The sequence below is a fragment of the Plecotus auritus genome (genome assembly GCF_963455305.1).
Source record: "Plecotus auritus genome assembly, chromosome: 5".
Lineage (NCBI taxonomy): Eukaryota > Metazoa > Chordata > Mammalia > Chiroptera > Vespertilionidae > Plecotus > Plecotus auritus.
This window is the reverse complement of record NC_137776.1, coordinates 123,432,027-123,444,432: the sequence shown is the minus strand read 5'-3', so window position 1 is coordinate 123,444,432 and position 12,406 is coordinate 123,432,027. Positions and strand designations below refer to the sequence as shown.

The window sequence follows — 12,406 nt, the reverse complement described above, 5'->3', positions numbered from 1 at the left end:
AAAGAGGTTGAGTTCTGCCCCCAAATCTGCCTTAGACTTCTGCACTGAACGGTTCTACCTTTGTTCTGGTTATTTCCCTGTCTCCCATTCCAATCCCTGGTTCTCTACACCTGTCCAGACTCCACCCACGTTCAAGACCTAGGTCAGGAAATCCCCAGTGTACCATAAGCATTCAACAATTGTTAGAATTAATTTTATAATACCTCACTTGTCCTTTAGTTTTGTATTTTTACTAAAATTTTATTACTATTTGACTCTTTAAACAGCTTAACTGAAGTATAATTTGAATACTACAAATTTTAAATTACCATAATGTTTTCAAGTTTTATTCATGTTGTAGCACATAAAATTAAATTCCTGTTTGATAGAATAATATTCCATTTTATAGATATACTGCATTTTGTTTATCCATTTCCCAATTAATGGACATTTGAGTTGTTCACCTTTTTGTCTGTTATGAATATGCTGCTATGAATATTAACATACAAGTCTTTGTATGGATGTATGTTTTCATTTCTCTTGGTTAGATACTTAAGAGTGAAATTGCTGGGTCTCATGGTAAAATTATATTTAACTTTTTAAGAAACTATTTTAAAAATTTTAAAAAAATAAAACTATTAAAATGTTTTCCAAGAGAACTATGTTATTTTATGTTCCTAATAGCAATGTATGAAGGCTCTAATTTTTCCACATCCTCACCAATACTTATTATTACCTGTCCTTTTTATGATGGCCATTCTAATGAATATGAAGTGGTATCTCAATGTGCTTTTGATTTCTATTTCCCTAAAGTACTATTCATTTTAATAATGTATTTGTATTTTTTCCTTCATTTGATGACAGCCCCTTGACATTAGGAACTATCTTGCACAACTTTTTTCTATAATATCTAGCACCCCACCTCAAATTATGTAAATATATAACAATTATCTGATGCTTGCACTGGGGTGGTAGGGGTTTGCCTGGGGTGGGAATGGCTGGGGGGGGGGTCAATTGGGAGAAAAGGAGACATATGTAAAACTTTAGACAATAAAAAAAATTATTTAAGAAGTTATCTGATGCTTGACATTAAAATATTTTAACTTATTTGTGAAGAAAGGAGAAATAAATTAGCATTGAATGCCAATTCTGTGTATGACATTTGAAATGTATTACCTCATTTAATGCCCAACCTTGCAAAATAAGCACAAGAAGTGGAAATAGCCTCAAAGAGTTTAAGTAACTTGCCAAGTAGTGAAATACTAGATGGACTTGAACACTGGACTCTCTAAGTCTGTACTCTAAAGCCCAGGCCACATACCTAAACAGGTGAAATGCCTACAGGAAACCTTACAGTAGAAAACGTTATGTGGCTGCAAGATGTCTTTACACATTGTCGAGTAATATCTTCTCTCTCTCTCTCTGACTATTGCAGATTTCAAATAACTTTTCTCATGTGTTGGTGAGTTTGAGAACTCATACAAAAGCCCTTTTGCCTATAGTTCCCTACATTTACATGCATTTGGCCTTTCTCTCCCATCAGTGTTCCACGAGCTGCGGTGAGGGCACCCAGACGCGGAGTGCCATTTGCAGGAAGGTGCTGAAAACCGGGGTCTCAGCTATTGTCAATTCCTCCCTGTGCCCTCCCCTGCCGTTCTCCTCATCAATCAGGCCCTGTATGCTGGCAACCTGTGCAAGTGAGTACCTCGGAGCTCGGGGATAGGGAGATGAAACCCACATGGAAGCACACAGTAACCTTCCCTAAGCCCAGGCCGGTGGGAGATTGTTGGGCCCTGGAGGGCAGCAGGCTGGGGAGCTCAGCTGGAGATGGAAAAGGAATCTTAATTACTGGTGACCAGGTGAGATTCTCTTCTCTCCTGGAAAAACAGTTTGCAAGAGGGAGAGCAAAGTTCACTGGCGGACATAAGGAGATCTGGAAGCTGGAGGCAGCCTACTACTAATGAAGTCTCATGTTATCCTCTCTGGGGTTTTAAACTACTCTGAACAGATTTGTTCTCTTTTATATTAATCCCTAGAGTTGTAACACTTCTGGGCTCTCCTCTTCTCCCCCGCCCCACATCCCCCACCCCTGGGTCCACAAGGGCCCAGGTGCTCTGTGGGGTGCAAAGGATAAACATGAAAACGAGGACATTCTCCTTCCCTTTGTCCTCTGTCTCTTTGTAATGATGTTAATTTTTAAGTCCTTCTAATGAGAGGAACTGCTTTCCCCCTGGAACTCCCTGCATCCCAGCCTCTAGGGACAGCAAGACCCAGCAGGGTGAGCGCCCCACTGCAGCTCATTTGTTCTCCAGTTTTTATTGTGGCGGCAGCTTGATGATGCACAGCTGGTAGCCAGATCCTCCAGTTCAACATAAGGCAACTCTGAAGCACTTTCCTTGCCTCTTCTCTCTTCTTGTCCCTTCCTTTCTTTTTCTCTTCCCTTCCCACTCTTTTTCCCCTCTTTCTTGTCACTGCATCTCACTCTCATGTCTCTCTGCTCTCCATTTGTCCATCTGTCTTCCCTTTCGTTCCAGGGCCCGGGAGGCCATCCACAAAGCACAGCCCACACATTGAGGCGGCCAGGAAGGTGTACATCCAGACCCGCAGGCAGAGGAAGCTGCACTTCGTGGTGGGCGGGTTCGCGTACCTGCTCCCTAAGACCACCGTGGTGCTGCGGTGCCCCACGAGGCGCTTCCGCAAGCCGCTCATCACCTGGGAGAAAGACGGCCAGCACCTGGTCAGCTCCGCCCACGTCACCGTGGCCCCTTTCGGCTACTTAAAGATCCACCGCCTCAAGCCCTCAGATGCGGGCATTTACACCTGCTCTGCCGGCCCGGCCCGCGAGCAGTTTGGGATTAAGCTCATCGGAGGCAACCAGAAGCTCGTGGCCCGGCCCGGGAGCCCTAGGAGCGAGGAAGAGGCCCCCCGGGTGAGGAAGGCCCACCCCAAGGAGGCCCTGCAGACCCACAAGCACCAGAACGGGATCTTCTCCAACGGCAGCAAGGCTGAGAAGCGGGGCCTCGCCGCGGACACGGGCAACCACTACGATGAGCTGGTGTCCCGGCTGCTGGAGCAGGGCGGCTGGCCCGGTGAGCTCCTGGCCGCGTGGGAGGCGCAGGACTCGGCCGAGAGGAACGCGTCCTCCGAGGAGGACCAGAACGCCGAGCAAGCGCTCCTGCACCTGCCCTTCACCATCGTGGCCGAGCAGCAGCGCCTGGATGACATCCTGCGGAACCTGTCCCAGCAGCCCGAGGAGCTGCGCGACGTCTACAGCAAGCACCTGGTGGCCCAGCTGGCCCAGGACATCTTCCGCAGCCACGGGGAGCACCAGGACACCCTCCTCAAGCCGTCCGAGCAGAGGATTCCCCCCGTGGCCATCCCGCCTCGCAAGCCCGTGTCCAGCTTCACCAGCTTGCTCCGCGCCTCCTCCTCCGGGGAGGCGGCCGGTGGCTCTCGCCGGCCGCACCGCAAGCCCACCATTCTGCGGAAGATCTCGGCGGCCCAGCAGCTCTCCGCCTCCGAAGTGGTCACCCACCTCGGGCAGACGGTGGCCCTGGCCAGTGGGACGCTGAGTGTGCTTCTGCACTGCGAGGCTGTGGGCAACCCTCGGCCTACCATCAGCTGGGCCAGGAACGGAGAGGAGGTTCAGTTCAGTGACAGGTGAGCCTTGCAGTTTCCTGGTCTAGGGAGGGAAGGGGGCAGAGGGCCACATCTTTCCAAGGCACCTGATTCGCTCTTCTTTCAAGGTGCTTCCAAGGGTGGGACTTAGAGCCCTGGCTCAGGGATCGCACCCAGGGTTCCAGGCGCTCTGTCGGCACTGATAGACTGTTGGAGCAAAGACAAGGCATTTAATTTCTCTAAACTGTACACTCTCATCTTTATAAGGTAATAGCAACAATGCCTCTCCACCAGGATCCCCAGAGGATCCCAACAGGTAATGAGACAGTCCCTAGAGAGCTTTGACCTTTGGGCAGAAAGTGGTGGTTTCAGGACAAGGCATTATTTATGACATTACATCTTTGTGAGATGAGCTATTATATACCCAGACATTGACTCCACGTGTGTAGCTCCCAGGGCTGGGGGGAGAATGCAGACAGCACCTGCTGCTTCTCGTGGGCGAGCCTGGCTTCTGTAGGGGGCTGGACATGGCTGTTTGTTCCAGAAAGTTTTTATCCCTGGTGAAAACTGTGAATAATTAGCCTAATATCCCTTGGTGGCTCTGTTTGATGTGTCATTACTGGAATGACAGTATGTATTACTTGTTTGGGCCATGGCCATTAGTAATGTAAAATCAAGAGGGGTATTAGAAGCAACAATGCCCAGCTGGTGTGCCTCAGTGATTGAGCATCGACCTATGAACCAAGAGGTCACGGTTTGATTCCCAGTCAGGGCACATGGGGGCTTGATCCCCGCAGGGCGGGGAGGAGGCAGCATGCAGGAGGCAGCCAATCAATGATTCTCTCTCATCATTGATGTTTCTGTCTCTCTCTCCCTCTCCTTTCCTCTCTGAAATCAATAAAAAATAGTATTTTTAAAAAAGGGGGGAGGGAGCTGAAAAAAAAGGAATATTTTTTGGTTTTGTTTTTGTTTTTAAAATATATTTTATTGATATTTCACAGAGAGGAAGGGAGAGGGATAGAGAGTCAGAAACATCGATGAGAGAGAAACATCGATCAGCTGCCTCCTGCACACCCCCCACGGGGGATGTGCCCGCAACCAAGGTACATGCCCTTGACCGGAATCGAACCCGGGACCTTTCAGTCCGCAGGCTGACGCTCTATCCACGGAGCCAAACCGGTTTCGGCAAAAGGAATATTTTTTGTACACCACCTATGTGCCAAGCACTGTCATATGATTTCTATATGCATTGTCTCTTTTAATCTTTATAGTGGCCCTGACAACCGCAATGATAGCCACATTAATGAGTAGTGGCTATCTGCCAGGCAAGTATAAACACTTAATGGGCTTTATCTCACTGAATTTCAACAGTAGCCCTGAGAGTGGGCACAATTTTTATCCACATTTTACAGAAGAGGACACAAGATCATATTTATTAGGTGATAAAGCTAAGATAATGTGGCAAAAATAACATTGTCACTTGAAGAATCATAGACTATGTATGGGAGAGGAACCTTTAAGGTCCTCTAGTCCAGAATCCTCATTTTAACTTTTTATTATCTCTGAATCCATGTGGAATGCTCTTTTCATCAAATATACTTCTAAACACTGTTGTTTGGCTACCCCTCCTCTATGGTTTGCTAGCTTTGGGGAAGGAAGGAAAGAAACCAGGATGTATTTATTGTGCCAGGCGGTATGCCAGGTTTATTTCTATGTAACTACATTTGTTATTTTAACAGTCCGCAAGATTGACATTATCCTCTAGTTCTGCATAGAAAATCAAGGTTCAGCAACTAGCCCAAGATCACATTAGTAAAGAGCCAGACCGAGGATTTGATACCGAGTTCATATGATTCCAAAGAGTAGTCTGTCCACTCTTCTGTGATTTGGTGAACAAAAGTAACATTGTCCACCCTGCCCACATCTTTTGTGCCTTTAAATTATCAATAATATTGCCTCTCAGCTTTAGTATTTACATACCAAATAGCTTCAATAACAGTTCTGTTTTCCTGTGTGCTCTTACTATATACGAGACCACTGTGCTCAGTGTTTCAAAGGCATTATTTTGTTTAATTTTCAAAAATAAAAAAACATGGGGACAGGGTTTGAATGTGGGCAGCATGGCTTGAGATCCTCTGCTCCTAACCTCTCCACTTGTTTGCATGTTGGTCTTCCCCAGCTCATACTTTCCTTGATCAGCTAACTGCTATGATCCATGCGATCTTGATAGCAAATCTGTGGGTCCCACCAAAGCTGTAGTCAATCGCTTGAGGTCACTGGGACACTGAGAGGCAGCTCCAGTGTCAGGCCCCCAGGATGATGATGCCCTGGTGCTCAGGTGGGTGGGGCGGTGGAACTCGCCTCTGTCAGTGCACCTGCCACACCTATTGTGCCCAAATCACGTCTTCTTCTCCACCAGCCAGCCATTTCCTCAAGTGTAGGTACATTTCTTCAGATCCCCTGGGCCTGTCACCCAGGATTGGTAGCGTAAGGATTGAAGGGATCAGCAGCTGGCTGTGTGAGGGAAAAGGTGGGAATTCACATTTCTTGACGACATACACTGCGCCCCATATGCTAGCAACTTGCCTAGCCCTCATCTTAGTTAATATCTACCACAAGGTGTGACATATAAGCTATTATCCCCATTTCAGGGATGAGGAAACCGAGGCTCCCAGTTAAGGAACTTAATGTTAGATAGCTCGTGAAAGGCAGAATCAAGAGATCAGATTCAAAGCCAGTTCTGCCCAGCTCAAACCCATGCTGTTTGAGGGAATGAGGACATTTATGCTTCTATGTATCTATTCTTCACCGGGGATCCCAAGTTGCTGCAAGACCCTTGCTGTTTTCTACCAGCTGTTTCCAGGGTCCCTTCTTTTTTCTTTTTTTTTAAATATATTTTATTGATTTCAGAGAGGAAGGGAGAGGGAGAGAAAGATAGTAACATCAATGATGAGAGAGAACCATTGATTGGCTGTCTCCTGCACGCCCCCCACTGGGGATCGAGCCCACAACCCAGGCATGTGCCCTTGACCGGAATCGAACCTTTAGTCCGCAGGCTGACGCTCTATCCACTGAGCCAAACCAGCCAGGACCAGGGTCCCTTCCTTTGAACAGCACTTACCTCCTCCTAAAAAGCTGTAGAACAAGATAGGGTGTTGGGAAGAAGGAGGGGTCCTTAGGATTCCCCTGCACTGTGCCTGGAACTGCAGGGAGCACATTGAGGCCAGGGCTTACTCGGAGGTCCTGACAATTTTCTTGAGTGCTGGAGGTTTTTTAATGATTTTTTTTTAATTTAATGAGTTTTTAATGAAATTCAAAGGTCATGGCCCATCTAATTCACCTGGTGATTACAGGAAAGATGCGTAAGGACCCAGGTGAGGATTGGGGATTCAGGCTGATGTTGCCAAGGCCCTTCTCTTCATGACCTTGGCCTCTTCATTGCAAAAGTGAGGGGGTGTCCATGATCATCTCTGAAGTCCCTTCTGTCTCCTTCACTCATTTACAGAAGGTCACAGAAGGTGAAAACCCATATGCTGACAGGGAGTGGGGAGAGCCTTGGGTGCAGTAACTTCAACATTTGTTGCACAAGTTGTTTCTGTGCGCTCCACTAAACGTGTTCCTTGATCACATGAGTTGGGACGTGCTCACTTAAAGCTAAGCAGATGTATTTACTGCTCGATTTTACTTCTCTTTTTTAATATAGTGCTTGTTTTTTATTATAAAAGTAATAAAGGGGCTATAAAACAATTCAAATAATAGCTAAATCTATAAAGTAAAAATGGAAGTCTCCCTCTGCCCCCCAGCCCTATTCCCCAGGGGCTGTCATTCTTAATAATTTGGTATACATCCTTTTGGAATTTTTATATATTTTACTGTATTGCATATAAAACATACAGAGAATTTGGAGGTTTTTAATGGGCTATTATTCATGTTTAGAATTTTGATTTAATTTTTACTCAACAATATGTCTAGGAGACATTTCAGAATAGCATGTAGAAATTTATATTATCTTTTTTAAACAGCTGATTACTGTTCTTGAATGCATTTAACTATCCCCCAATTGAAAATTATTTTGGTTTCACCTCTTTTTAAAATCCTTTAAGCACTCCAGCGTGTGTTGTGACTTTCCAAGTAGACAATATAGTATATGAGTGTTTTCCAAGTACTTCTTTGATCAATGAACAATTTTTTTGGCCTAGTAATCTCAGGAATACCAATAATTCTTGAAATACGACTTAGAAACACTACTTTCGTCTTTTAATTTTTACTTTAATGGGCATTGAGAGTTTATCCCTAATGGCTTTCAGATTTAAAAAGTTTCATCAGTATTTTGCTAGGAAAAGACACATGGCAGCCAGGTGCTAACGATAATAAAGGTGTTAAGGCTGGGACAGAGGAGGGCAGATTCTGTGTCTTCAGTCACCAGAACCTTGGTGCGAGTGGGGAGTAGCATTAAGAGGGAAAGCACATGAGGGACCTGGGCAAAAAGTCTGACAGTTTTTGCCACTGGCAAGATTTTTTTCTAGATCTAGCCTTGACAGAGTTTGTTAATGCAGGTTAATGGCATGAGGTAGGGAAAAACAAAAGATTTCGATTTCTGATCTTTGACGTCATAAGTTTTCCATTGTACTTAAATGGTGAGTAAGAAATACGGTTGGAGTTTAGTTTCTGTACAGTTTCCCAAGTACTTTTGAGAAAAGAAAGGGAATGTATCTGCCCAGAGCAGGCAGGAGGCATGGAGCCGCCACTGGTACTGCTTTGCTATGGACTGTTGGTGACCTCTTTTGTGTTGGGTTTCATTGCTTGTCATCATTACTGTGCTCGGTAGCGGTTCAGAAATGCTCATTTGTTTTCAAATAGAGACGTGCTGAAATGCCCAGTTTGTAGTTCAGTTAGTCTGTTTTTGCTTAGTGCCCAAATCCATCTTCCTGAAAGAGTCTGCAAGATTCAGCTGGCTGTTGGTCTGTAGGACTCTGCAGTGTACTCAAGGACACTCTAAACAGCCTGAGCCAGCAAGACGGGTCAAGGTAGCATTTAGGATTTAGTCTGAGTACCTCAGGGACATTTTGGAGGCTATTGGACAAGAAAATAAAATGACCTAATTGGCCCTGGCTGGTGTGGCTCAGTTGGTTGGGCATCCTCCCATGCACCGAAAAGTCACCGGTTTGATTCCTGGCCAGGGTACATGCCTGGGTTATGCGCTTGGTCCCCACTAGAGGAGCAGTAGTGGAAGCTGGCGGGGGGGAGGTAGGGACTAGTAAGGGGTCCTTTGCACTCATCCCCTTAACTCCACAAATATCAGTTGGGCATTAAGTACAGTGATAGGCACCAGACAGTGAGATGATAAATAAGGCAAGGTGACTGCCCTTCAGAAACTAAGAAATACACAAGTGCTGGTGTAGGATAAAATAACTTAGTCCCCAAGTTTGTATTAAACTCCAATGGGCAGAATACTTCTCTTTAGATTTCTAAACTTTTTAAAGATATATTTTTATTGGCTTCAGAGAGGAATAGAGAGAGAGAAAGAGAGAGATGGAAATATCAATGATGAGAGAGAATAATTGATTGGCTGCCTCCTGCATGCCCCAAACTGGGGATCGAGCCTGCAACTCGGGCATGTGCCTTTGACTGGAATTGAACCCAGGACCCTTCAGTTTGCAGGTCGATGCTCTATCCACTGAGCCAAACCAGCTAGGGCAGATTTCTAAACTTTTAAAAGTGGATAGGGGAAGGGTTTTCAAAATCAATGTGTATAATATTATCAGGAACTTGTTAGAACTGCTGACTCCTGTATGGCACCACCCTATCCCAGAAATTCTTTCTACTGCAGAGCTCCATAATTTGCATTTCAGCAAGCATGACAGGTAATTCTGAGACCTGAGGTTCAAGGGTCATCTTTAAGAAGTGCTGAGAGAGAGAAAGGTAGAGAGGTAAACCTCAGGGTAGAATTATGCACTTGCTATTCGTTATTTTAAAAGAGTTGGTAGTCACCCATCGGAAGAGACATTTTCTAGCCTCTCTTCGTGGGCCTGGTGCATTAATGGTGCCCGAGTGATTTGAAACATTACTCTGTTAGCCCTAACATAGCTAACTTATATGCTAGAACAGCGATTTTCAGGCAGTGTGCTGCTGCATAAGCACTTCTTCCTAAAACAAGTTCTTGCCACTTTAGAAGCCGCGCACATTTGGTTTGCTCCCTACGTCTCTGGTTATTCCTTCTCAGTTGTCTTTGTGAATTTCTCTTCCTGTACCCAACTGTTATCTTCCTTTCTTGGAGTCTCCCTCTATAAACACTAAGTATTCCTGTGTCCCAAACATTCCCCCGTGTGCCAATGATTCTCATATATCTAGCCCCAGACCAAGTCTCTCCTGACTCGTATGCAAAACTATTTACTGGACATCCCAACCCAGATGCTCCACGAATAGGTCAACTCCATATATCTGAAACTAAACTCCTAGCTCAGTAAAGTAAACCCCATCCATCCAGCTTCCTGAGCCACAATATTTCTAGGCTGTTCTAGCGTCTCCATGGTTCCTTCTTCCCTGTGCCAGTCTCTGTCCTCACTGCCCCTACTGTGGTTTACCTTTGTCAGCTCTAGATGATTGCAACAGCCTCCTGACTCTATACTTGACTTCTGTAGGCCAGGGATTGGTAAACTACAGTGAGTGCTTTTACATATTTTAAAGAGTTATTAAAAATGGCTTTTAAAGCGTTATTAAAAGAACTATTGAAATTGAGCCCAGAGCAGTTAGGTTAACTTGCTCAAGGTCTCACACTTAATAAGTGGTAGAGCTAAGATTTGAACCCAGGTTATTTAAAGTGTTATTAAAATAATGGTGTTTACATTTTTAAAAACAAACAGGACGCAGACTATACAACAGAGACCACCATAGGTGGCCCTCGAAGTCTAAAATATTTACTCCCTGTCCTGTCACAGAAAAACTTGACTGATTCCTGCTCTAGACCATTTGATGTGTTACTGCCAGAGCATCTTTCTAGGAAAAACTGTCCATGCTTAAAATTCTTGTAATGGCTTACCATCACTTGAGGATAAGTTCCAAATGTCTTAGAATGATAAAGAACACCTGACATCTGCCTGCCTCTCTCACTTCATCTCTTGCCATACCCCCAACTTTACCCCTCTGAGCTCTGCCCTTCCATTGTAACGGATTACTTGCTGTTTATGAATTTACCTAGGGCCTTCTGACCCACTTTGTCTGCCTAAGCCTACCCTTCCTTACAGAAAGCTGGGTCAGACGACCTCATCCACCACCTCCACAGTATCCTGTTTATAGTACTCTATCTCAGCCCTGGCACTGTGTAGAATTAGCTAGATGTTTTTCCACATTCTGTATTACATACATCTTCCTCAAGGACAGGTGTTTAAGAAAGTCTTATTTTCTTGACATTCCAAGATCATAATAGACACTGAACACAGGATAAACTGATGAATGAACAAACAGAGGGATGATGGATGCCTGTGATTAGGAGGGAGATTTCCTAATTGCTATGTAGTTCGCATGCTTTTGCATAATTTGGATTTTTAGTATCTAATGTGCAATTATGGCAGAGTTCCAGAGTCATCCCCACTCCCAGCTAAACATCTCTGCCTGGCCTAAGTGTTCTCCACTAGAGAAGATTCAGAAAACTGAGGATCTGTGGCTCACAACTGTACAATTTGAAACACATGCATCCAGGCCAATGGAGAAACCATCTTAGTTATTGCTAACATTTAATGAGCACTTGCTTTGAGCTAGGCATTGTTCTAATTGTTTCACAGGTATTCATTTATTCTTACAATAACCCTTTGAGTTACTATCCCCATTTTACCAATGTTGACATGAAAGCACAGAGATGCTAAATTCACTTCATAAGTAGTGGAATTGGGATTTGAAACCAAAGTAGTCTGGCTCCAAGAACTATTTCTTTTTATTGATTTTTTAACTTCAGTTGAATACATGGACTTGCCATTGTTTTGAAAAGAAGCCATTGGGGTCAGCTAGGCCAGCATAAATTAACATTCAGTCTTCTGCCAGCTGGCTTCCATCTATGAGGCTTTTGTTTTTATTTTGGCACATCTGAGGGAAAACCTTTTCTATTTGTTGCTCTACCTTTACATATACATACCCAGCTATACGCATGCACAGTGCTAGGCACATAATAGGCACTTGTAAACATTATGACTGTTAGATCTGTGTTTGTGTCTCTTACTCTGTATGTTTACAGTGTGGATGCCCTGTGCCTGTGTGTGTGAGTGTGTGTGAGTGTGTGTGAGTGTGTGTGAGTGTGTGTGAGTGTGTGTGAGTGTGTGTGAGTGTGTGTGTGTGTGTGTGTGTGTGTGTGTGTGTGTGTGTGTTTAGAGCCCTAGACCACAAGCAAGATGAAACAGTTTCTTGCCTTTAAGTTACACTGAACACGTATTGGGCCATCTTACTCTCTACCACATTTTGAGGTGAAATTCAGGCAAAAGCTAATACCAATTAGCATTTGGTTAGAGTACAACACTAGCCAAAGGATCTCTGAAGTAACTCTTCCCCACATCTAATACCAGGAGTACAGACAAATATACAGGGTGGGACAAAAGTAGGTTTAGAGTTGTGAGTATGTAAAACACAGAGTTTGTTCTTGTATTATTATTTACTAATTCTTGTTTTATTTTCCACTAGAGGCCCAGTGCATAAAATTCATGCACTGGCGGGGGTGGGGGGTCCTTTCCTTAGCCTGGCCTGCACCCTCTCGCAGTCTGGGACCCCTGGTCCTTACCGCTCGGCTCGCTGCTCTTAGCGCTTCCACGGAAGTGGGAGAGGC

The 12,406-nt window shown here is 44.8% G+C and overlaps 1 protein-coding gene across 2 annotated transcripts in view; it reads left to right on the top strand.

Moving 5' to 3' along the window:
- The window catches only part of ADAMTSL1 (ADAMTS like 1), a 409,739-nt gene that overhangs the window by 282,019 nt on the left and 115,314 nt on the right, over nt 1-12,406 (top strand). For both annotated transcript variants that reach the window (XM_080667642.1, XM_080667641.1), the window contains 2 exons: nt 1,523-1,676; nt 2,514-3,639. In XM_080667642.1, the coding sequence (XP_080523768.1) occupies nt 1,523-1,676; nt 2,514-3,639 (1,280 nt within the window). The remainder of the gene's footprint in view (nt 1-1,522; nt 1,677-2,513; nt 3,640-12,406) is intronic.